The sequence below is a fragment of the Crotalus tigris genome, unplaced genomic scaffold (assembly GCF_016545835.1).
Source record: "Crotalus tigris isolate CLP2741 ecotype Arizona unplaced genomic scaffold, ASM1654583v1 scf7180000019068.10715455, whole genome shotgun sequence".
NCBI classification, from domain to species: Eukaryota; Metazoa; Chordata; class Lepidosauria; order Squamata; family Viperidae; genus Crotalus; species Crotalus tigris.
Window position 1 is genome coordinate 716,211 of NW_024097358.1, and position 26,694 is coordinate 742,904.

Below are 26,694 nucleotides of genomic sequence, written 5' to 3' on the forward strand. Positions count from 1 at the left end.
CCCTCCATCTTCCAGCTGGATGAACTTGGAGCAGCATCTGAAGATGGCACAGTCTCTACTTTCATTTCCCCAAGCATCCCCCCCCCTTATCTCCCCTCCCCCCCCTTCATGGCAGCTGACAGATGGTCTCTTGGAAAACCAAAAGTTGTCTTCTCAAAATCAAAATGTTGCTTACTTTGATGGTGTTCATATCACTCAGATAAGCCAAGTAAGACACAGAACTTTTCTTTCCTCTGGAGAAAGTCAGAGGAACTTCTCTGTCCTCTAATTTGGGTAACAGATTTCCACAAAAAAAGAAAAAAGAAACCTTTTTGCTATGCCTGAAACTTTTCTGTCACTCTGACTGATTCTCAGTGCTGTGAAGAGCTGCTGATTTTAGCCGATTCCATCATCCAATATCAATTATCAGCAGAGCTCCCATACTTCTGAATGCACACACATTCTCCGAACGGCCCAGTGGATGGAGCCGAGGGATGTTTTGAATCGGAGCGTGAAAATATGGGAAGAATGATTAGAACGTGGAAAATCCCACTGCTCAGAACGAGACCAGATGCAGCGAGGTCTCCGGTTGAGGAGCCATGCATGGCGCAGATGGTGTTCGTATGCCTTTCATTAAGGGCTGGATTTATTTCTGCCAGCGTTACATCCCAATATCATCGGATGGTAATTTACGCAACAGATGTGGAGGGGATATGTGCAAGAGAGGCAGGAGAGGCATAAATCTGCAACATTTCTCTAGCCACCTTGTGGTTTTCTCCTGGGCCCCACATCATGGAGAGGATTTTGCTTAAGGGAAAGAAGATGTCCATAGGCAGCCAGAGGCCTGGTGGAAAAGTTTCCCTCTGTTAGCTCAGCAACTTAAAAGGACTAATTGATCTATCCATGGACAAGGAGCAACAGACATTTGTGTATCCAGAGGTAATTGATTCTCGGTGTATACAGAGATCCTCATGCCTCAGAATAGTTTTACCCAGCAGTTGTCTTTGAGTGCTACTTGTAAACCCCCCTAGGATCTCCTTGGAAATTGCAAGAGGTTCTTCAATGAACAGATAATTTGGTACCTTGCCAAATATTTCATTTGCATTTCCTCCAACCATTCATGCTCAGGCTTTCGAGTAAGAAGTTGCTTTCCTTCCCTTTCTCCTTTTCTACAAGGCTGTCAGGTGCAAAAGTTCAGGACCAGGCATTAAGTTGAGGTTCATTAAGGATTTATTGCTCAAACCTATAGTCTACTAACTTTGGTCAGCTAAAGTTCAGTACTAAATTGGCACCAGGTGAGCGACAATGGAATTCAAGAGGGACTGGATTTGGACCATTTGTGACAACTCTAAGCTGATGACACACCTAACTCTACCCCTCCAGCTCTGGCTGCTCTTCTCCAACATCTGCACACATATAAGGGAGGGGAGAACACTAGGGAGAAGACATGAAGGAGAAGAAAATGTCTCATCAGTGGGTTCCTACCATAGTTATGGGAAGGCCAGGGATTTAAGTAGCTATCCATGTTTTCATTGTTCAGTTTTTAGTACATGGAACAGTAAATTTTGTTACATTATGGAGGAGGAGGAGGAGGAGGAGGAGGAGGAGGAGGAGGAGGAGGAGGAGGAGGAGGAGGAGGAGAAGAAGAAGAAGAAGAAGAAGAAGAAGAAGAAGAAGAAGAAGAAGAAGAAGAAGAAGAAGAAGAAGAAGAAGAAGAAGAAGAAGAAGAAGACATTCATTAATCATTTTAATAATAATTTGCTGATTTTATTACGGTTATTAGAGAAGTCTCCTTTGAGTTGGGCATGAGTCCTAGGTATGTCCTCAATATTTTCTTGGCAACAGGCAGGAAGTGGCTTGCTGATGCCTACTTCTTGGATGACTTCCTATAGGATTTCCTGGTAGTTTCCCACCTAGGTTCTCACCAGGTTTGACCCTACTTAGCTTGTTTTTAAATTAGCCAAACATAGCTTGGTGCTGCCACCTGCTGCAGACATCCATCCTGATGCAAAACGAGTCAGGTTGTTTGGACATGAATTTCAGAAAATCCTAAAATTGCATCCCATCTTCCTGACTTGATTCAATAGTAACATATTAAATATATTAAAATTGCTGCCCATGTGCTTACATCTTCCACTGTTTGAAATAGGAGCTTCATTCTAACTTCAAGAGGGCTGGATAAGCTAGGACATGTATATAGATTGTGCCTCATTTCTCAAGTAGATAAATTATTTCATTTATTTGGAAAGGGAAAGGAAAGCATTTCACTTATACACAGAAGGCTGAATGTAACTGGTGACAACTGTCAGTACTTAAATAACCCTTCAGTACTTGCTGTCTGTACTTAAATAACCCTTCATAGTTTAAATTAAGCAAATCAAAGAAATTTGGTAACTACGACGGATCTGTGGCTGCTGCCCTAATATATTTCTCCTTCTAGGCTGATGATCTATGGGAATCTATGGGAAACAAATAGAGCAACCTGGTGTATAACTTCAACAGACTGAATGAGATAGTTCTAGCTAGCCTATTTTCCAAATAGGAAAATGAAATACTTCAACCTATTTTCCAAAGCACCAGAAGGCAAGACAAGAAACAATGGGTGTAGACTAATTAAGGAGAGAAGTAACCTAGAACTAAGGAGAAATTTCCTAACAGTAAGAACAATTAATCAGTGGAATGGCTTGCCTTCAGAAGTTGTTGGTGTTCCATCACCGGAGATTGTTAAGAAGAGATTGGATAGCCACTTGTGGATAGCCAAATGGTATAAGGACTCCTGCTGGAGCAGGGGATTGGACTAGAAGACCTCCAAGGTTCCTTCCAGCTCTGTTACTCTGTTAACTACCTTCTGGAAGTCCATAATAAAGAGATCAGGTATACCTCTCAGAGTAAGATGTTCCAAAGTGTTGCAACCATCCCAGAGAAGGCCACTTTCAGGTCCACATCCCCCTAAATTTGTGTGTAGTTGAAATACAAAGCAACCCCATCCTTGAGGATCATCAAGGATTGGCAGAATCCCTTTGGAAGAGACAGTTCTTGAAGGTCTGCACCATGCAGGGCTTTCTAGGTTGAACCCAGCACTTTGAAGTGATGTGAAAAGTTACTTTTGAACAATATGCCTTGAAAGTCATTGATCGACTGTGTTTGGCACAAACTGTATCTTTTGAAAGCAGCTATGTACAGTGCTCATCACAATAGTCCTAACATATACTGTATTGATAAGGGCATGAATCAAGGTAATCAAAAACATTTGCTGTAGAAAGAATCTCAACTAGTGCACTAGCCAAACTAAAACAAGTTTCTCCTGGCTGCAAACTTCATCTATTACTTTAGCAGGAGCCACGACTCCAGAATTTGTGTAGGTAGGACTCCTTGAAGAACCTAGAAAAATACCTGGAACAGAGCAGAAGCAAGGATGGTTCAGGCAATCAATAATTTTATCTCGCTAGGCTTGGTGGCACAGTGGTTAGGATGTAATATTGCAGGCTAACTCTGCCCACAGCCAGGCGTTCAATCCTGACCAGCTCAAGATTGACTCAGTCTTCCATCCTTCCAAGGTTGATAAAATGAGGACCCAGATTGTTGGAGACAATATACTGAAGATGTACACTGCCCCGAGAGTGCTGTAAAGTCTAAGTTTAAGTGCTAAAGTCTAAGTCTAAGCGTAAAGCACTATGGAGTGTTATATAAGTCTAAGGGCTATTGCTGTTTTCTTTTTACCAAAATTGGTCCAGTTATTTGAACAAGGAACACTGTCTAATACCTCTTCTGAATATCAACGGTGCCAAACATCTCTATTTAACGTTTAATTAATTTTCATCCCTGCCATTTTGTACCTCATTAAAAAACCTACCCCACATCAATAAATTCCAACCGCTTCTCTGGCCAAGCTCAATGCAAAGGTTTCTTGTTTGAAGGCTCCCTTCTATTGTTTATGACCGCAACGTAAGGTCTCATTGATTTCTTATGACTCTAAAACACATGTGTTACAATTATTTTTTTTTGTGAAAGGCACACACAGAAAAATAAGCCATTAGACTTACTGATGAGTACCATCCATCTGTTTGGGAGCTGATGAGGCAGAACAGATTTATTGCTGGTTTTTTGAGGCGCACTATTGCTTAAAAGTCAAGAGTACATTTGTGCTAAATCTGCCACAGGCATCCATGAGACAATCTGATGTGGTTGTAGGCTACTCCTTGAGCTACACTAATCACATTTACCAGTAAGAATTTGCCTTTGACTGAAATTGGAGTGGGGGGGGGGGGGCTAACAAACTTTCTTTCCCCTTTTTTTCTGTTTTTTATATTTAAAAAAAACAACCAGTGTTTTGATCTGAATCGTTAATGTTGCAGATGATTTATGCCATTTGTTCCTCAAAGCTTATGGGAAACCTCTTTTATTAAACTGATACAATGAGCCATCTTTTTTTTTTTTCCCCAAATAATCTCTATTTCAATGTTAGGTTGCTTAAGTGGATTTTCTGCAGGAAAAGTACCATCTAGGTAAGGCAGATAGACAAACCGATGCAGTTAATCTAGAACAAACTCTAAAAATGCAAGGCTGGCTATTTCTGATGTGCTAAACATATGAATAAAAATGTGTGAATGTATAGTATAAAAACATGTGGACCTTTCAGAAAAAAATAAAGCGGAAGCATAAATTGTTTACTTAACAGGATTTAAGATCCTTCGTTTACTTGATGTTAATATAGATATGTTACTCTGCTAAGAATTTATCACTTCTGTGCACTGTCAACATAACATGAGAACTAGGACGGAAAGAATGATTCTAAAATACAATTAATGTTTGAATGGCTTCACTTTCTATCATAGCTTGATTGAACATCTTACTGTAAGTCATGAAGTAGTTTGCTGGGTTTTGTTAAAGCATCACAAGTGAACTCGGCATGAAAAAGCAAAAAGATTGGGTGCAAAATGTTTCAAAAGATATTGCAAGCTAACATGATGTAACCAGAATTATTCCTATTCGGTTTTATGGAAAAGGAATTAGAAAAGCAGTATGGGAAAATAATCTTGTATATGGTAACTATGGTATATGGAAAGATTATTGAATGCAGACAGTTAGAAAAACAATGAATCGTCTACAGTGGAAGATTGGGTTATAAAATTAACTGAATTTGTAAAAATGGCAAAACTGACCGATTAGATCAAGGGGAAAAAAATAACAAAGACTATTTTGAAACAGTGGACAACTTATATGATTATTATTATTTTTTTGAAAGAAGAAAAGATGGTTAATTTCAGGATTTGTCGAATCATCGTCAAGACACTTCCAATTTTACGCGGGAGAAAACCCGAATAACCAAAGATCTATATACATACATATATATATATATTCCATAATGAATGGTCAAAAACTCTGGGTTTCAAATTCATAGTACCATTTCTCCAATAATTCACCAAAACATTTTAAAATTTATTTATAGGTTGCCTTCCAGATATATTGACCCTGTTGGAGAAGTTTCTGCATTCTTCCCTGCAGCAATACAGTTAGTCAATTCCCCGATGCTCCCCCCCCCACACACTTTTTTTCTCTCTCTCTTTAATCTGCCCGGATGGAGTTCCATTTGTCCCATCTCTGTCTGGACAACATCTGGAGCCTCAGGAAACTCAGCTGCTTGGCTTTTTCATGCACTTCAGAGGGGGGGGGGGCTGAAGAAAGCAAGAGCATCTTTCCAACCAAACAAGGCCTTTTGTTCTCTCCGAGCAAGTGTTTCTCATTAAAATTGTCATCTCCCTAACAAATTGCTTCATTTCTCCTGCAGCTGGGCTGATCATGTTCCTCCAGGTTTCCACGGGGGGGGGGGGGGGGGCGTAACCTTCCTAAGGGATTGGAAGACTAGGGGGGGGGGGAAGTGACTTTGCATTTCTTTATTCTCTCTCCCCATTTGTGCCATTTCACAGCGCAGGAAACATCTGCATTTTTTTTTTCTTTTACTGACTTAGTAGAACTTTTTTACATTTTTGTTTGTTCGGGTTTTACTTTTTATTTGCTCGCCCTGTAGTTTCTCTGGGCAAGTTCCTGCTAGCAGCAAACATCTGTCCCCTGTTCGAAGCTTCTTTCAAAGGCAGGAAAGACAGCTGGGCCTCTTTGAGGAAGGGAGAAGTCTCCCACTCCATAAAAATGTTCTGCATTCCGACTCTTGAAGCAAAAAGGAGAGAAGCACATACCGCATTTGGCTTGAGAAGTTCTCATGCTGGCTAGGAGAACGGTGTTGCTGCTTTGGATCTTCTCCAACAGGATGTAGAAGGGGAGAAGGGACCATTGAGTTGAATTGGTTCCAACACAATCCTACACCTTTTACCAGTTGTTTCAGGCAGAGAGGGTGGAGTTGGGGGTCTATGGTACCTTTGACTGAAGAGGCTGGTGTGATGTTAATTGTGGAACCAAGATGTTCATGACTTCATCACAGATAAAAAGATCACTTCCAGGATAGAGCAAGGATTACCAGCCTCTGCATCACAGCATTAGAGTAGAGCATCAGTAGTGATAAGTTCAATATGTCTGGCCACCTAATGAGAAGGAAGGACTCACTGGAGAGGAGCCTAATGCTGGGAAAGATTGAGGGCAAGAGAAGAAGGGGACGACAGAGAATGAGGTGGCTGGTTGGAGTCACTGAAGCAGGACGTGTGAGCTTAAATGGACTCCAGAAGATGGTAGAAGACAGGAAGGCCTGGAGGAACATTGTCCATGGGGCTGATGGGTCGGACACACTTTCCCAACTAACAACAAAAAAGAGGGAGGCAGTGTTTTGCCCACAGGAACCAACATGCTTTAGACTTGTGATTCTCAACTTTTTCTTCACCACAGTCCCCCTTTAACTACTTTTTGTGGCCACGGATCATAGCCATGGACTTCCAAGACTTAACTCAAGATTTAAATCAGTGGTTCTCAAACTTTTCTTCACCACAGACCCCCTTTAAATATCTTTGTGGCCATGGTCCATGGCCACAGACCAAGACCTAACTCAAAATCACATTTCTGCAAGCCTTCATGGACCCTCTGTGATGACATTGCACCTCCCTCCCCAGGGATCTGCAGACCACAGGTTGAAAACCACTGCTTTAGACACTTCCCTTAGCAGCTGCCAAACTTCTTCCCTTCCTGAAGTTGATGTTGCTTGTTGAGTCCTTTAATCATCAAAACAAAAGGACATATTGGAAGGAAACATCATATTTCTTTCCTATCATCCCCACCAGCATTCTTAGAGAATAAAAATGGTGGAGTGTCACTGCAGACCCACACTGTGGTTGGACGTCTGTCCTCCATGCTGAGATAGAAATGAGAGTCTGAGAGTGATGGAGAACATCCTGGAGAACAAGAAGTAAAAATAAGAGCACCATTTCATTTGCTTTCTGTTATCTGGGGGTCTGCTTACACTTATTTTAAGCCAACATTTTGTGTGTGTGACATGAATAAATGGAAGCTAAACTAAGTGGTGAGGCCCAGTGTGTTTTAAAAAGCAATGTACATATACAATCACATTTAAATGACGAGTTTATGGTGGAACCCAACCAATATATCTAGAAAGTGCATATTTTAGAAGGCATGTTTACAAAAATGTGCTCAACAAGTATAATAATCCCTTCATTTCATTGTGTGATTGACCTCTGTTAGGTAAATCTATATTTGCTTATATTTCACAGATTTAAACAGTTTATAATCAGTCTCTGTGCTGAGCACTGTAAGGTGGTTATAGTATATACAATATGTGGAATTGCCAGGAAAGATTTCTTAGCACCTCAGTAAAATTTTGTTTTCCAAATTTTGAAGCAGTTGGGGGGGGGTTGTGACTAGTGAAATGGTGTAAAACTGGCACAAATAGCTACAAACTTTGGTGTAATCAATCATAAATTAAATGTCTAAATATTTAAATTCCACTATCTGCTGCAGTTCTTTAGATACATTGCTCTATATTCATAGTGTAGACCTTGTTAGAAGATCAGGCTAGAAGATGAAAGACTGTGAAACCATGAATTCTAGTCCCACCTTGGACAAGAAGTCAGCTTGGGTGATCGTGGTCCAATCACTCTGTCTCAGCCCTAGAAAGCAGACAATGGTAAGTCTCAAAGATGCTTTTTCAAAAGGCAGCTGAACTGTTTTTTTTGTTTTGTTTTGTTTTTTGAGAAGGAAGAAGTTTCTCTTCTCCTCTCGGAAGCTTCTGAAGCTTCCATCCTTGGCTGGTTGGAGCTGTGGGTAAAACATTTGCAAAAAAGACATTTGCTGGCTTAGGGTTCCCTGCTTGCCAAACACCTTCATGAAGTTTCAGATTGTTCATCAACATTTGTTATATGAAAATAATTTAATTCTTCTTCTTCTCATCCTCCTCCTCCTCCTCCTCCTCCTCCTCCTCCTCTCCTCCTCCTCCCTCCAAAAACCAATATAGTTCCTTTTGAAAAAGCATCTTTGACCTGGATGACTGAGAATCTCCATAGACATTTAGGCAATGCCAGGCAGTCACCAGGAGTCAACACTGACTCAAAGGCACACAGTGAAAAAAGACACTATTAGGGAGACACCAACCTTGTTTGTGTCTATCCAACCAACATGTCTGCTTTGAAATGGAAGGAGGAGGAGAAACGTCATCCCTCATGGATATGATTAATGCAGCATCAAAATTCCCAACTTCGGCCAGGTGCAAATAGCTAATTCCTTCAGCCCACGCATCAATTTTGAGTGTAATTCCTAAGATCAACCTCTTTTTCCTAACTTTAATGGGAACCAGCTGCCTCCCATTGTCAATATTTAATAACAAGGCTTCAGCAAAAGTCGGCGAGGGAGAGGGGGAGAAAGCAAGAGGGAAGGATGGATGGATGGCTGAAAAAAAAAACCACATGTCTTTGCAGTCCCCTCCTGGGAGAGATTCCCAAAATTCTTGGGGCAGAATAACCTGCTGAAACATCTTACTGGATTAAACAGGTCCCCTCTTGCACGCTTAAGAGGACAATCTGGCTTACTAGAGGCTGCATATTTCAGCTGCAACAGTGCAGTGGTGATATGGACAATGTTTTCTTTCTTTAATATCTTGCGTATGTCTATCTTTTGTTATCTTTCATTACCTTTTGTTACCTTTTTTTCTTTTATCTTCTTTCACCTTGGCCCTTTACAATAGGGGTCCTCATCCTTGGCAACTTTAAGACTTGTGGACTTCAACTTGAAGTCCTGGAATTAAGGAGAAACTTCCTGACAATGAGGACAATCAACCACTGGAACAGCTTTGCCTCCAGAAATCGTGGGCGCTCCATCACTGGAGGTTTTTAAGAAGAGACTGGACGGTCACTTGTCTGAAATGATATAGGTTCTCCTGCTTGAGCAGGGGGCTGGACTAGAAGACCTCCAAGGTCCTTTCCAGTTCTGTTCTATTCTACTCTACTCTATTCTACCTGTAGTTACTATTGAAGTAATTACAATGTACTACTAATGAAGGATCTGCTGTTAATTTAGCTAGCTTGCATTCAAGCTCCTAGCAACTTGGACAAGTTTTTTGATATGCTTTCATCAAGAGGAATATTTATTAGATCTCTTTGTTGCTTTGGTCTTATCTGATTCTCGGAAGGCGCAGGCAAAGTGTTCACTCTGGGTGAAACTGTCCCCAAAGAAGCAGTGCCTGTGGTTGAAGCCAAGTGCCAGCGGTCTGTCAGTGCATTCCTCTTCTCATTATAAAAATCATCTTTTGCTTTTCATCATTAAAAGCAGATGCGGAGAGTAAATAAATAAAAACAAGCAGCCGTCGTCTTGCCTTCCATATAAAAAAGCCACTCGCAAAAGTGCTGGTCCGGTTTGTCTACTTTACATGCCAACTTCTGCTTAAAGCAGATCAGCCTGACGCACGATGCGCCTGTGACTGCTGTGGGCTTGACGCTTTCCAGCTACTTGGAGAAGGATCAACTGTTTGGGGGGGGGGAGGGAGGGGGCAGCACTGCGCCAGAATTTGTCAACACCCAAAAGCTGGAATATCAGCAACAGACTTCCACAGCAAACATTCTCCGTGATCACTTAGATCAGTGGTTCTCAACCTTTTTAATGCCGCGACCCCCAACTGGCCGTAAGTCGAGGACTACTCAACCGGTCGTAAGTCGAAGACTACTCAACTGGTGCAGCACCGTTTGCAGAATGGGACTTTTGGCGGGCTCAGCAGGGCAGAGACAGCCTGGACAATTCCTATTGGCTTTTGAAAGCCAATAGAATTAGACTCTATTCAAGAGAGTCTATTCTATTGGCTTTCAAAAGCCAATAGAATAAAAGGGAGGAGCACAGCTAAGGAAAAGGGGGAAAAAATGGCGGACTGCGTTGTTTGGTGACCCCCGTGAAATGGTCGTTCAACTCCAAATGGGGTCCCGACCCACAGGTTGAGAACCACTGACTTAGATTGATAAAAAGCATCCACAAAGGAGACCTAAAACAAGATGGAGCGACGATATCAGCAATCGGCAAAAATAAACTCAAGGTGGAAAATGCGGAAGGTGCCTTCATCCTTCCAGGAAGAGACAATGGCTAAGATAATAATAATAATAATAATAATAATAATAATAATAATAATAATAATAATGATGATGATGATGATGATAATTGCCCTCAATCTTTCCCGGCATCAGGCTCCTCTCCAGTGAGTCCTTCCTTCTCATTAGGTGGCCAAAGTATTTGAGTTTCCACTTCAGGATCTGGCCTTCTAAAGAGCAGTCAGGGTTGATCTCCTCTAGGACTGACCAGTTGGATCGCCTTGCAGTCCAGGGGATGACAGAGAATGAGGTGACTGGATGGAGTCACTGAAGCAGGAGGCGTGAGCTTCAATGGACTCCAGAAGATGGCAGAGGACAGGAAGGCCTGGAGGAACATTGTCCATGGGGTCGCGATGGGTCGGACACGACTTCGCAGCTAACAACAACAAGCTTCAGCCAGCATTGCCAAACAGATACATAGAGCCTTAGTCTGGAGACAGAGGAGATCACACATTTGAGGAAGTCTCATTTAATGAGCTTGGTGGATCAACGGTGAAAGTCACTTTCCCAAGTAAGGAAGGAAGGATTAGTTGTGCAGTTGCTCCTCTTGAATTTCTCTCCTCTGACAAGATATGTGAACACTGTGTTCCTGAAAAACTGAAGAATGGTAAACATAGGCTTGGTGGCAGGATTATTTTGAAAGTAGACAGACACTCTGTGTTTAGCCTTTGGCATAACTAGTCTTTTTGGCTACCAGCCATGTTGAAAAGGGTGTTTTCTTTGAGCTGGCAGCCCTGTCAACACAAGTGATTCCAGGCTGACTCTTTATCCATGCAAAAGCAAATGGGGTTTCTCTGGGTCTCCCCGACTCTGGCCAGCCCAGTATGGGCCAGGAAGAAAGTTATGGGTTGGCAATGCATAGAAAGGGGATAAGTGAACGTTAATCAAAGAGCATCATTTCTATTATTTCAAATACAGCATGTCCTCGACGTACAATCACAACTAGGACCGGAATTTCCATTGTTAAGCCAGGCAGTTGCTAAGTCAGTCACATCTGATTTTACAACCTTTTTTGCCAGGTTTGTTAAGTGAAACATTTCACAGCCTACCTGTATTGGATTCCTCTCTACTCTCTGTGAAAATGAGAGTCTATCTCCAGTCCAGAAGGGATAAACTGAGTTCAGAAGCTATACCAATTTCATCCAAATTAGTTCTGAAGTTTTAGGATAGGATAGGATAAAAACTTCATTGTCACTTTAAATGTATACTAATCAGCATACCTTAAAATGAAATTTCATTGCATTCAGCTCTCAAAAAAAATACCATTATGCATATACCCCCCACTCACACATATATGACACAGAGAAACATCACAGTCTAGTTTGAAAGTATACATATGCGCGATGAAAAAAGAATCCTGCAAATTTACAAGATGGACGGCATAGGGAACAAGGCTGTTACAGAATCTATAAATACTTCAAAACCTCCTCCCAGAGGGGAGCAACAGAAACAGACTGTGAAGTGGTTGTGTGGGGTCTCTAACAATGCTTCGAGCTCTAACCACATAGCACTTATAAGCAGTATCCTGAATAAGGGGAAGTGAGATTCCTATAATCTTCTTAGCTGTCCTCACCACTCTCTGTATAGATAGACCTTCCATCTGAGGCTCTGCTAAACAGTGATGCAGTTTATTAAAACACTCTCAATTGTGCCTCTGTAAAAAGTGGTCAGGACAAAAGGAGAAAGATGTGCTCTCATTCATCACACTACATCATTCCATTGTTACATAAAGATAGACATATGCTGACTATTTTTAAAAAAAATTATCCTGAAGGTTTGATCCATCGAGAAGATTTAAACAAGCAAGTCTTTGTATATCTTGATGGATCAGGAGCCCTTCTCTCCCTTTGCTGGCTGAATCTTCAATTAAAAGGCTTTTTCCATCCCGAGGATGGAGGAAAACTATTGCTGGTTCTATCCAACCCTAGAGCCATTAAAAATAATAATGCTGTCCTAATTATCTTTCCATAGTGTGGAATAATTAAGGAGAAGGGTAACAGATGTGGAACAGCCATAAAACTCCTTTGTGTCAAGCCAACTTCATTATGGCCACAGCTTTTTAGAGAAGAAGACAGGAAAATGAATTGGTTTGTCTCATCAGCCAAGAGCACTGAACAGGGATGCAGGTTGCTTGCTGTGAAAGGTGCAGATAATGAGGAAAAAGAAATAGAAATAAGGCGTTTTAATAGGAAAAAACAGATAAAACAGCTTTAATTCTCAATAGACGGGCATCTTGTAGAAATACTACTAAGAGGAACAATAGCTATTAGATACTAGAGACATTCCTCCCAAGCTTATTTTCTAATGGTAGCTACAGTTTTAATCTTATCGATCCACTGGCTGATAAGACAACTATTAAGATAAATTTATATAACAAAATGCAAAGTTGCTCTTTATGGACTCAATCCAACTGACTTAATATTATTTACTTTTAACGAGCCATTGCTTTGATTACAATAAAATACTAGCATTTTTTTTCTTTCCCTTATTTTTTTAGTATTCTGGAAAGGAAAACTGATTAGTGTCCTTGGGTTTCCTTAGATTAGATTCTTTAAGCACCGTTATCTTTTCAGCTCCCTAATGTGTATTTTATTTTTTTTATCTCTAGTGTATATGAAGTTTTTCATTTTGGTATGTTTATAGACACCTCTTTTGTCATCTTCCTCGCTTTCTGTCTCACTTGATATATAAATTCAGAGGGAGAGAGGGAGAGAGAGAAAGAGAGAATGCTCTGGAATAATAACATTATTTCCAATAATATCTCGAGAGAAGATGGCAAGTAAGAATTGATGGGCAGCAGGGAGAACGTGGAGTTGCTTAATTCATTCTTTGCATCTGTCTTCACACCAAAGGGAAAATCGCAAACAAAGCAGTACTGTAAAACAGTGGTTCTTAACCTGGGCGATATTGCCCCCCAGGGAGCGATTTCATTTTTCAGGGGGGCGAAGGAACAAAAAGGGGGTGATATGGGGCCAATAGAGCGAGACATTTGGGGGACACTTTTGAGACTTTTTCGTGCAGTGAATCGCTGTATATCTGTCGTACAAAAACATCAGATCGCTCGCTATTAGTGGATTGAATTGTGTTTTCAAATGTTCCTCCAGCTACCTTCTGTACAGAACACCGTACATCTGTGAAGACACATCGCTTATCTTCATGCGCGTTGCGCAGCAGCCTCTACCCATACAGTGGCGCGCCATTAGCCAGAATATGGGAGATATGGGAAAAAGACTGGAAATAAATTATTTGCATCGATATGTCCTGATGACAATTTTAAAGAAAACAAAACAAGTGTTTGTGTAAATTGAAGAATTATTTCCTATGTTGTGATTGAGAGGTTATGTTGGGGGAGGGGGGGGATGACAACTTCCTCATTGGCTCAAGGGGGCGATTCGTTCAAAAAGGTTAAGAACCACTGCTGTAAAAGACAGATGAGGAATGCAACTCAAAGTAGGCAAGACAATGGTAAGACAACATCTGTCTTCCCCCCCCCCCTTAGATGAGTTCAGATCACCAGGATCAGATGGATTACATCCAGTGGTGGGATTCAAATAGGTGAACAACCGGTTCTCTGTATGGATACCGCTTCCGGAAGTCCATTCTGGGCCTGGGCAACAAAAAATTAGCTACCGGTTCTGCCGAAGTGGTGCGAACCGGCTGAATCCCAACACTGATTACACCCCAGAGTTCTGAAGGAGCTGGCAGATGAGAACTTGGAAAAATTGAACCATATCTTTCAAAGATCCTGGTGTTCTGGGAAATTACCAGAATATTGGAAAAGAGCTGGTATGATTCCCATCTTCGAAGAAGAGGGGGAAAAAATGGATTCCAGCTCTGTTATTCTGATGTTCTGAAGATCCCATTTGAGAAAATAAAAATAAAGTAATGGAAAGTCAATGTTTTCTTTGGAAATATGCCCATCTGACCAGAGGAGAAAAAACTGCAAAGAAACACAAATCTTTGTGTGTTTTTCTGAGCTAGATAACATCTTGGAGAAACGACAAAAATGATTGGGAAAAATTTCTCCTTTTCTTGACCAGCCATAAAAAACATGGGTGTTCATTTCTGAATAAGAAAGTGTCTTGTTACAACCCTATTGTGACTGATTGCTTTTGTGCCACCAAGTCAGTGTTGACTCTTAGTGACAACATAAATAGATTTTATCCAGGAAGATCTGTCCTCAGCCTGGCCCCCTTTTTTTCCCAATGGGGAAAAAAAAGGTTCTTATCACTGTTTTGTTGATGGTCATCCTCTCCTTCTCTTTCTTTCCACCTTTCCCATATTATGGACTTTTCAAAAGAGCTGAGCTGATCATTGCTCTCCAGCTTGGCCCTTGGGTCTTCCAAGGTACAACCATCACTGCTGTAATTCGGTCCATCCAGCTTGGTATGGTCTTTCTCTCTTTCCTTCTGCATTTCCCAGCACTATAGACTGCTCCAGAGAGTGAGGTCTCAAATAATGTGCTTCAAGTAAGATAATTTGTGCCCCGTCATTTGTGCCTTGAGTGGATGTCTGGGATCTGTCCAAGTACATATTACCTTAGCATCCTCACATTTATTTATTTACATAGATTAAAAAACACCCAAGATCCAAACAACTCTGGATGCTTTACATAACAAAGAGATGTAAGTCCAAAAACTAAACCATATGAAACCATTACCAAATCTTTCAGAGGCTCAACACCATCCTAGCCCAATAGGAGAGGACAGGGGAGAGGGGGAGGAGGGATAGAGGGAAGAGGAGGAGGAAAGGGGGAGGAAGAGGGGGAGAATGGGGAAGGGGAGAAGGGAGGAGGAGAGGGGGAGTAGAAAGAAGAGGGAGACGGGAGGAGGAAGAGGAAAAGGGAAGGAGGAGGGAGAGGGGAGAAATGGGAAAGGGAGCACAAGGGAGGAGGAAGAGGGTGAGGAGGAGAACTTTTCTAATTACTTTTATTCCCACTACAGAAAAAAGCCCACCCATCTCTTCAGCCTTCTTTTCCCAGAAAGCTAAAATGGCAGAAATTGAAAATCTGGCACCCCTCCCCAAGGCTGTATCTGCTGTCTGATCTAAAGGTGTGACAAATTAGCATGGCTTTCCCCGCAAGGACCCCATCAGACAAGTCTGAGCAGAGCCATTTTCCTGCAGCTGAGCTGAAATTCTTCGCAACTGGCAGGTCAGGAAGGCCACCGGGAGGGAAAGGGGCCCAAAGCGGCTGTTGGAAAAACCAACGGTTGACTGGATGGCGTGGAAATATTCTCAGGCAACACCGTCACCCTCCAATCGAGGAGAAAGCTTCCGAAGAGAATTTGATTCAAGAACTGACTTCCAAGTTGTCGAGAGTTTTCTTGGGCCTTCAGAGGGATCCGGGCACATTCAGCCTAAACAAGGAAGGAAGCATTCGGAGGCTTAAAAATAAATGTCCTTTAAAATAAATCTTTTGAAATACTCTATCCTGCAGATAACGCGCTTGCTGAACTCAAGCAATTTTTAAAATATAACATTGTTCGATTGATGTGGCCAGCGTACGACTCAAGCTAGCTCACAACATTAAAATAAGCAGATACGTACGTGCAGACACAAAAATAAAACGAAAAATAAAACACAGATCATCCCTTGACTTCTAAGAAAGTGTAACCAGGACACAGCTATGATCAGTTTAGGACTTTTTTTGATTTTCTGAGCCAAAAGCAAATAAACTCAATGTTGGGAGATGATTTTAAAAAGAGAGAGAAAAAACGGTTTCAATTTCTTGCTTCTAGGTCTGCAAACCGTGTTCTTTTTTCTTTCTTTTTTCTAGCTGTCTCTTCTCCAGTTCAAAGGCCTCCATTCTTTGGCGCTCAGCCTTTCTTAGGGTCCAACTTTCACAGCCATACATTGCATCTGGGAAAACCATGGCCTTGGCTATGCTGTCTAGATTTGCAATAGCTTTCCTCCCCAGGAGCAAGCATCTTCTAATTTCTTGGCTGCAGTCCCCATCTGTGGTGATCTTGGAGCCCAGGAAGATAAAATCTGTCACTACCTCCATTTCCTCCCCATCTATTTGCCAGGAATTGAGAGGGCCAGATGCCATGATCTTGGTTTTCTTAATGTTGAGTTTCAAGCCAGCTTGGGCACTCTCCTTCTTCACCCCATCAAGAGGCTCTTTAGTTCCTCTTCACTTTCTGCCATTAGAGCACCAAATACTGAATACCATTAAATATACAAGCGCGCCATCTTCTGGCTATGGTCAACTATTGCTCAAAGTACTGATATTGTTCTGCAGGCAGTCCTCAACTTACAAGCGCAACTGAGCCCAAAATTTCTGTTGCTAAGCGAGACAGTCGTCAAGCGGGCCTTGCCCCATTTTACGACCTTTCCTGCCAGTTGTTAAGTGAACGACTGCAGTTGTTCAGTTAGCAACACACGGTCATTAAGCGAATCCGGCTTCCCCATTGACTGCGCTTGTCAGAAGGTTGCAAAAGGGGATCACGTGACCCCAGGACACTGCAACCGTCATAAATATGAGTCAGTTGCCAAGTACCTGAATTTTGATCAGGTGATCACGGCTGCAACGGTCATTAAGTGTGAAAAGCGGTCGTCACTTTTTTCAGTGCACATGTAACTTTTGAACGGTCGCTAAAGGAACAGGTATTTGCCACTATTGCAAAACCAAACAAACTGTTGTAAATCGAGGACTACCTAGTACCACATTAAGAGGAAGCACCGGTGGTCCTTGATTAACAGCCATTTTGTTCAGTGCCTCTTTTTATTTACTTTATCAATCTACCGGCAACAGGGGAAAAAAAGGAAGGGAAAGCGTTTTTTTCCCCTCCCTCTTCAACAACGTGAACCGGATTTAAATAAACCCAGCACAGAACAAAAACTTAATACAAAAACAAATGCAGAGGTTCTGTAGTCCGAGACGATGCATACTTTGCAGCCAGTTAAGCCAGTGTTTCTCAACCTTGACCATTTTAAGGCATGTGGACTTCAACTCCCAGAATTCCACAGCCAGCATTGCTGGCTGTGGAATTCTGGGAGTTGAAGTCCACATGCCTTAAAATGGTCAAGGTTGAGAAACACTGAGTTAAGCTAACCTGCCCAGTGCCGGCATAATTTCCTTCGAGCATCCAGAAAATCCAGAATTTCCCATTTTCCGGTTTGCTTGGTTTTTTTTTTTTTTTTTTTGTCTGAACTTGGGATTCAGAACTCAGCCAAGAGAAAAAGAATAAAAAAGGGGAAAAAGCACCTGGAGCCCATCTGGAACTTCTACTGACTTCACCACCCAGGCCTCTTTTTCTTGGTAGCGGTTCTGTTTTCTTGGAAGGAGATTATCCCCCAGCGAAGCCTCCCGCGGAGATTCCCTCGTGGTCTCCCATCCAAGCCGCCCTCCCTCCGCGAGAACAAACCAGCGCGTTCTTGCTGCCGAAAGCGAAAGTCTCGCGAGACCTCCGCGCGCTTCCTGCGGCCAAACCCGCGCCTTCCAAAACGTCACTTCCGTCTAAACCGGAAGTTGACGTTCAGGTGGTTACTATGTGTAGGTAGGGGATTGTTTTCTTTGGGCGATCCGGGCTTTTCCCGCAGAGGGAGGAGATTCCTCCTCCTTTTCCTCCGGCCGGGAATCGCCGGTGAGCGCGCCGGCCCCGAGGCGGCGTCTCCCTCGGGGGAGCGGCTGCCCTTCTTCGGTCTCTCCCTCCAGCGGTGGGCCCGGTGGTCGTGCAAACTGGGCTGGAGGGGGGTGATGAGCAGCTTCCTGGCTGCCCCCCCTCCTCAGGAGGGGGATAACGGGGTGGGGGGAGCCCCCCGATGTATTTGGGGCCGTGGCGTCCCCGTGGCCATCGGCAGCCGTTGTTGGAACGCCTAAGCCAGGGGTCTTCAAACGTGGCCCTTGGATGACTTGTGGACTTCAACTCCCAGAATTCCTCAGCCAGGCTGGCTGGCTGAGGAATTCTGGGAGTTGAAGTCCACAAGTCATCGAAGGGCCAAGTTTGACGAACCCTGGCTTAAGCCCATGTCTCTCCATTCTGAGCCAGGGACAGCTGGGCGGACTTCAACTCCCAGAATGCCCCAGGCAGCATAGGGAATGGGTGGACTTGACTAGATGGCTGGGGAATTCTGGGAGTTGAAGTCTGCCTGGCTGCCCCCTGGCTCAGAATGGAGAGAGGCTGACCTCAGTCAAGCTGAATCCCCTTTAAAGGAAAGAACACATCGAGAGGCTTAGTTGAGGGTGCTGGCTGCTGATCCTGGGATCCGGCTTGCTGGTGTCCTGTGCCAAACTAAGCTTTTCTTCTTGCCCTCTTAGGTGGAGCGAACAGGATGGTGGCAGGGGCACAACGTCCTGTAGTGCAGCAAAATGTCAGGGTTATCATTTACACCAGAGGTCTCCAACCTTGGCAACTTTAAGACTTGTGGACTTCAGTTCCTAGAATTCTGGGAGTTGAAGTCCACAAGTCTTAAAGTTGCCAAGGTTGAGGACCCCTGATGTACACACTCTCAGTTGTAAAGTACGGGGTAAAGCATGTTGCAGCGAGGCATAGTCTAACAGTGGATGGGCTCAGTCACTGATTTGGGGCAAAGGTGGGTGGGCAACTGGTGGAGGTCCCAAAGACAGGATTCTTTTTTTGGGGGGGATGAGTGCTGCTAAACAGCTGGTGTTATATCATGCAAGCTTTTGGGGGGAGTTGGCTTTGGGGGAGGTGTTTTTGTTTTTTTTAAAATGATCAGCCTATTTGGGGCTCACGCAACTATTCTCATTTTGAATTCTGCTTTTGGTTTTTAATAAGTCTTAGAATGGAAAGGAAAGCTGGCAACATAATCTGGTCTGGAAGTTGTGTCTTTTTTTATATATATAGTTGAAAGTAAACCGTTCCATCCAGTCGCCCCGACTCTACCATGAATTAAGGGATTAGAGGATCATAAAAAGGGAGTTTAAAATGGCTTGATGAATAGTTGCTGCTTGTAATGATAAAGCAGGTCCTACCGGTTATGGGTGTCCTTAATGCTGCATGTATCCCTGGCCAGTTGTGAGATGCTAGGAGAGAGTAGCATTCGAAGGTTTAAAAGATTTACTGGTTTAAATAATTGCTGCTGGTGTGACTTAGATTCATCTCATTTTTGCTTTAAATAAAATAAGCATTTCCATTGTTTTGGGATGTCTGTCCAGCTTATTTGTACAGGGGAAAGCTAAGTACATCTCTGCTTATTTGTATGTCATAGTAAAGCAGATTTTCAAACAGCCTTCATGTCTTTAAAACCTCTCGCTAAGGTGTGGGCATTATTTTCATACACATAGCAGTTATGCTAATGCTGGATGGTAAAGTATAAGTTAAAGACATATAATTTGACAAATATTTTCCTGCTTTTTTGTTTTGCATAGATTTTAGTACAGTATTAGCATCTGTCAAGTCAGTTGCCCTGAATGTTGCTACTATGTTGATTTTTCTGTCTAAAACTTTGCTGTACTGTTGGTTTAGTAAGCACTTTTGTTGTCTGTTTTCTAATGTTAAGAGGGTGCTGTGTTTTGCTTTTGTTTTGTGTCAATGTTGCACAGATTTAAAAAATATTGATGCTTCTGAAAAACTGCTTTTGGAAATTAAGGGAATTATTGATAATCTTTTTCCTTCTGTTTTTCTTTCAGAAATGATCATTTTTTGCCATGAATAGAGATCTAATAAGGTGGCTGAGCCAGTATTTGCCATGGCATCTGAACTCTGTAAAACGATATCAGAAGCAAAGCTAGAAAGGCACAAGAATTTATTCTTGAACTATCGAAATCTTCATCATTTTCCTTTAGAATTGCTGAAGGATGAAGGTCTGCAGTACTTGGAGAGATTATATATGAAAAGAAATTCCTTAACTACCTTGGTATGTCGTTTCATTCTTTAATCGGCAAAATATTTTTTTTTATTGTGTTGAATAGAATGTGTGTTTTGGAGTATCGGTTATTCCTTATGTTGGCAAAAAAGGATCTATGCTAGCCTTTTCAGGTAGGCCAAGTCAGGAAACAAATACTGTAAGGCAGTAGTTCTCAACATTTTTAATGCTGCGACCCCCAACCAGTCGTAAGTCGAGGACTACTCAACTGGTGCAGCACGGTTTGCAGAATGGGACTTTTGGCGGGCTCAGCAGGGCATAGACAGCCTGGACAATTCCTATTGGCTTTCAAAAGCCAATAGAATAAAAGGGAGTAGCACAGCTAAGGAAAAGGGGGGAAAAAATGGCGGACTGCGTTGTTTGGCGACCCCTCTGAAATGGTCGTTTGACCCCAAATGGGGTCCCGACCCACAGGTTGAGAACCACTGCTGTAAGGCATGATGTCTAACTTTTAGGCACTTCTATGAAGAAGTTATACTTCCGGGGTCCGGATAGATGACATTATTTAATCAAAGGAACTCAGAATATCCCAACACACTGCAACCAGCTTAATCCTGGTTCTAGCTTGAAAGAAGATAGGCAATTTTCAACAAAAGACTTTTGAGGATGGCATTCTAATTTGAGAATAAACAAAATGAGAGAAATTTTAGCCTTTTTTTAACAGTGGCTATACTACCTACCTTATCAAATCAGTGAAAACCTGGTCGTTCATTACAGTTCAGTTAGAAACTGCTGCGCAGCTTCAGCGTGTTGAGTATTAATTCTCCAGTAGGTGGAAACCAAACTCAAAGTTCCTGGATTTCTTGAACTGAAAAGAAAGGCCGAGGCTATGAGGTTCTGCATATGTGCTTAACTGAAAGAGACGATTCTAAGGGGGTTGCTTCCATTACAAATTGAAATAATTTGCCAGTAATATCCTGTCCTTCCAAGTTATTTAACCATCTGTAGTTGCTGGCTATGATTTTTTTTTTTTTAACTTTGCACAGTTACATAGAACTAGACCGCACACTTTTTATATTTTATAACCTTCTTTCAGCAACTCATTTTTAGAGAAGCACTTCCCCAGTAAACAGTACAGTATTGAATAAAAAGTTGGGACTTTAAACCATACTCATTCTGGAATCCTTATCTCATAAATTCTTCAAAATCTATTGTAGCATCAAGTTCAGCACCGTAATAAAAAGAGAGTAGCTGACTGCCAGAAATAGACTAGGTCATTGGTTCTTAACCTGTGGTCTGCAGACGCCAGGGGGGACCGTGATGTTCTCATGAGGTCCATGAAGGCTTAGAAAAAATGTTATGATTTCAATCTTAAGTCTTGGGGGTCCCTGGCCATGGTCCATAGCCACAGAAGGTATTTAAAGGGGGTCTGTGGTGAAGAAAAAGTTGAGAACCTGGGCTAGGTAATCAGTTAGTTTCTGAATATTTAGAGTATTGTGATGTGACTACTGTAAGAATAGCTGTTGGTTTAAAAATTAATTTTTAATTTAATTTAACTAGCAATCTTTCAAGTTTAGCAGACTTCCAACTTACATGGCATATAAATTAAGTGGTTTCATTGTTTATTGTGGCAAAGTTAGATTATTTTATGTACGCTAATAAAGTTGTAGCGGCATAAACTGTAAAAAGTTTATTCCAAAACAAATTCATCCCAGGCCCATGTTTTTGTTCAAGTGATTGAAATACCATGATTGATGTAATCAATATAATTTAATTCTGTTGTTTCATAGCGTAAGGATAGCTTGAAAATATAGTTGATATTACTAATCTTATAATTAATTATTGAATTTGGATAGGTTAGGATTTTGTACTACATTAAATAATATTTTATTTTATTAATGTGAACCACTGTTCTAGAATTCCTAGTTTTATTTGCTTTCTGCTACTAAGACTCCTTGTTGACTTGACACACTCCTACTCAGGTGAAGTCTGAGGTTAGGCAAAGCTAAATATAATAATTGCCAAATCAGGTGGGGAAACAGATGTAGTAGTTTGGTGTGTAGTTTTATGATTCTGGTACCCAAAACTTCCTCCTGGTTCTAGCATGAAAGAAGAAACAAAGTGACGTTGAGTTTATAAAGATGAAACTATAATTTTGTCAACTTGTGTTTTTTAGCCAGAAAACCTTGCCCAGAAACTTCCAAATCTTGTCGAACTGTAAGTGTATTATTTTTGTTGTTGATAGTGATTATGCTGAGGTTTATAAAAGTGGCTTGACTTATATGAAAATACTTTTAAGTGGATATAAACATTATATTATGAGCTCTTTTTTTCCTGGTCTGATTCCTGATTAGACCTGATCTAGTTTTGTCCTTGTACTACCATCCCCATAGTATAGGGCAGGGATAGGCAATCTTGGCTCTTTTATGACTCGTGGACTTCTTACTTGCTGTAAGGATTTAGAGTGGCATTTTACTTGATAATAGAGCGTACCTCTTAGAACATAGTATTCTAATACCTTTAATAACTATTTCATCATTAGTATCTTTGCTCAAGAATGTGAGATGATATGCTTTGTTCAGGATGGTATGCTTTGCTTGTATCTTGTATGGAGCAATATAATTCCATTTTTTATCTAACAATTAATATATTTCATCAGCAACCCTATAGAAATATTGTGGGGAAGAGAAAACCCTCATTAGCAATAGTGCCAAAAATTTCTGGAGAACTTAGCTCCTTCAGTTGTTCAGATAAGAATGCTTCATGTTCCAAACAGCTGCTTTGAAAGGGTTTGCAGTGTTCTCACAACCCCTGGAATAATGTTCAGCTACAGTGTCATGGCAACAGTTCCTGCAAGCATTAGTTGCTTAAAATAATTACAGAAGCACATCTGTAACCAGGTCATATTTTATAGCCTCTCTACGGTCAAAGGATGTGAACTAAATTATTTTTGTATATTATATAGGGACACTGTGATTCTATGCAGGCTGATCCCATATATCTAAGAAATGTGGTCTAAGCCTCCACTTAAATCATCATCATCATCATCATAGCAGCCCACAGCAAACTGTCCTTTATTTATAATTTGAGTGTCAGCAGTGCACTTATTAATTTTTGAAGGTCATTGCAGTCTGCAGCTTCTTTAAGAAATAATTTTGCCTCATCTTATCTAGTGGGAATTCTCTTTTAATGAACTTAAAGTACAGCTTTCACGAGAGTTGCATGTTTTTGGCACCATGCAGTTTCAAACATAATCTGATTAAGCCACAAGAATCTTCTTTAATATTTGAAAGAGGTTATTTCTAGAAACTCTGGAAAATCAGCAAGCTTGTTGAGTTACATGCTAATGTTTTCTTGTCTGAATTATATTGCGCTCTATAATCCTTTTTTTTAAACTGTCCAATTTACTCTGTTGTTAGAAGGCTGGGATTTCGATCTGGATATATTTTAATCTTGTTAATGTTTATCAGGTTGCAAAACGTAAGTTGAGGTGCAGTGGAGCAAAACTTGCGGAAGTTGCGAATTAAGATAATTTTTTTTCTTGCTGTGACTCTTGTGTTATGATGGACTCAAAAGATTTCAACCTGCCACTTCAATTTTCTTTAGGAGATTTGATGAGAAATTACTTCCCAGTTATATTTTAACTAAGCCTTAAAAAGACTGGCACTCGAATCCTGTCAACAGGGCAACACTAATACAGCTGTCCATATTTGAGTGACAGTTCTTCCTACTTTTTTCATGCTGCATAACAATCTTGTCAACTTTGCATGCATAATTAATAGATGATCTCAACCTCAAACAATGCAGCCATAATGATGTTTGAGTATCTTCATTACTCTGGGCACTGAAATGGATGCCATAAGAAAAGCCTCGAATTAGTAGAGTCCTATTAAAATTGTCTGTGTGGGATGGGTCCGTAAACAATCCTAACTAATATTGTGTGAAAGAAGACTGCTCCTTGGTGATAAATACAGGTCAGGACCCAAAGAACTTCACAAATAGTTCCAGGCACAGAGATAACTTTATGCTAATAGAGAAAAAAAGATATTTTTTTTTAAACAACAACAAAAACATTGCATGATGGAATGGAACACACCCCAGCCTTTGGTTGCACTTAAAGTAGTTCTTAGTCTTAAAGTGCTGGGGCTTGTCAGTAAATAAGGTATTTTTTAAAAAAATAAATAAGTAAATTATCATTATTTTTTAAGAGCATCAGTTTCTCAATTGTTGTTGAATTAAAATTGCCACTTGGAATTGTTTTAATGTTGCTGTTGAAACTGTGTGAAGATTGAAGTAAACATAGAAAATTAGAAGAATTTCAACAAAAAAAAAATTGTTTCTGATTTCCTGGGGTGTGTGTGTGTGTTAATGATACTTTTAAAATATACACAACAATAATGATACTTTCTCCATGATTGCTGAAAGAGAATTCCAGTTCTTTCCTGTGTAGGAACTGCTCTAACGTAATTTCAACCTGTCTAATTCTGAATTAGCTCAGATAGGAAATCTGTTGACCTTGGCCTGGTTTCAGTCAGAGAGTAAGCCACACAATGTGTGTACTTAAGATTATCTCATTTTGACCGTGCAGGAGCTGCTTGACATAACTGACTAATTGTAACCTACTTCCTTGATTGACAATGAGGGAATTAAAGAAACGTAGTGTGCATGTTTCCGTTGTACAATCTCATTGTAAAGGGGGTTTGACCTGAATACATGGATACATTCAAAAACCATAAATCAAAACAAAGAACATGCCTAGGAGAAATAGGTGAAACTTACTGATTTAATTTTACATCCAACACTTTCTCTTTTTTTCCTGTTTTGTGTCTGTCATCGAAACACATAGGAAATCACAATTGGTCGGTGCTGGGTTCAAAGCATCCGGCTGATATTTATTTCATCAGTGTTTGTTAGTTTATATCCCGTCTTTATTATTTTTTGCAAATAACTCAAGGCAGCTAACGTGTGCTACACACTTTCCTCCTCCCATTTTCCCCACAACAACAACACTGTGAGGTGAGTTGGGCTGAAAGAGAGTGATTAGTCCGAAGTCCCCCTGCCAGTTTTTATGGCTTAAGGCAGGACTTGAACTCATGGACTCCTTTTTTTTTTTTTTAGCCTGGTGCCTTAACCATGAGACCAAACTTCAACAACATAATGCCAACTTAGTCAATATTTTATCAACTGGGCTTGCTCACAGTCATTCATAATTCGTCACTTCCTGGTTAGATTACTGCAATGAGCTCTATGTGGAGTTGCCCTTGAAGACAGTCTGGAAGTTGCAACTGTTTCAGAATCTAGCAAGGCTTATAGTTCTGGGTGTCACCACTGTCCAATCGCTTCCTGAAATTCTCCATTGATGGAGGAGCACCCACAACTTCTGAAGGCAATCTGTCCCACTGCTTAATTGTTCGCATTGCCAGGAAATTTCTCCTTCGTTCTAGGTTGGATCCCCCTGATAATCTTCCATCCGTTGCTTCTTGTCCTGCCCTCAGGTGCTTTGGAGCATAAGTCAACCCCTTCTTCTCCGTGACAGCCTCTCAAATACTGGAAGGCTGCTATCATGTGACTCCTAGTCCTTCTCTTCAATAGGTTAGACTTACTTAGTTCCCGCAGTCATTCATCATATAGTTTATATACATAATCGTTCATTGGTCTGGTGCCTGGTGGGAAAGATCCTCTCTAGGTCAATTCAGGAAACTTCTCAAGATTCTTTCCCAGTGCCTGGAAACTGTTAGGGATGAGGGACAGCAGACTTCAGCTCAAACAGCCAAGATGGAGTCATGGGGTTTTAAAATCCCAGATTCTCTGAGGATTTTTGTTGTTGCGTGCCACCTAGGATCGTCATATGAGAGATAGACAGCTATTTAAATTTTTAAAATAAATTAAAAAACTGGGTTTATTTGCCCACTCCTGAAAATAACAACATATTCTGTTCTTTCCCCAGATACCTGCATTCAAATAATATTGTTATTGTTCCAGAAGGTGAGTGCCCTTCTGTCTGGATTTTCAGCTATAGCTTTGCTCTATTGATTGTGCTTATAGTTAGAGTGCTGGGGAAGCCAAAATGCCATTAAGTACTATTCAGCTTCAACTCAATGTATGATTTTTTAAAATCTTATTCATCATTTATAAAGCGTTTTCTTTTTCATTTATTTATTCCACAGTCGTATGCCATGCAATTGCCTTTTGTAAATGTAAACCCTAGGAGATTAAACTCTTTTATTCGCCATTTAGAGAAGAAAATATGCCAGTAATATCAAAGAAACGTTTTGGCTGAGTTGCAATAGTTTTGATTTTTTGAACATGGCTTCTACAGAGTTCTTTACTTCCTCTTTTGCTGCTTCGGGTGTCTAGGGATTCTACAGAGCGCAGGACCATTAATGCAAATAGATTAAGTAGTTGCAGAAAACTGCTGAGA

At 41.1% G+C, this 26,694-nt stretch overlaps 1 protein-coding gene and 1 long non-coding RNA gene across 6 annotated transcripts in view; one reads left to right on the forward strand and one right to left on the reverse strand.

Moving 5' to 3' along the window:
• Positions 1–15,036: 15,036 nt before the first annotated feature.
• On the reverse strand, positions 15,037–17,891 carry LOC120315165. Its single transcript, XR_005558611.1, has 2 exons — positions 17,710–17,891; positions 15,037–15,859 (listed from the first exon to the last, which is right to left on the reverse strand). It is a non-coding gene; the product is annotated as an uncharacterized LOC120315165 (long non-coding RNA).
• A 63-nt stretch (positions 17,892–17,954) lies between these two features.
• LRRC28 (leucine rich repeat containing 28) overlaps positions 17,955–26,694 on the forward strand; it is a 29,643-nt gene continuing 20,903 nt past the window's right edge. The window contains exons 1-4 of one of the 5 annotated variants that reach the window (XM_039358994.1): positions 17,955–18,088; positions 20,098–20,324; positions 22,450–22,490; positions 26,221–26,258. In XM_039358994.1, the coding sequence (XP_039214928.1) occupies positions 20,157–20,324; positions 22,450–22,490; positions 26,221–26,258 (247 nt within the window). In that variant the 5' untranslated portion in view covers positions 17,955–18,088; positions 20,098–20,156. Of the gene's footprint in view, positions 18,162–20,097; positions 20,325–22,449; positions 22,491–26,220; positions 26,259–26,694 lie in introns of all 5 variants that reach the window. The other 4 variants (XM_039358996.1, XM_039358995.1, XM_039358997.1 and 1 more) reach the window with 4 other exon arrangements.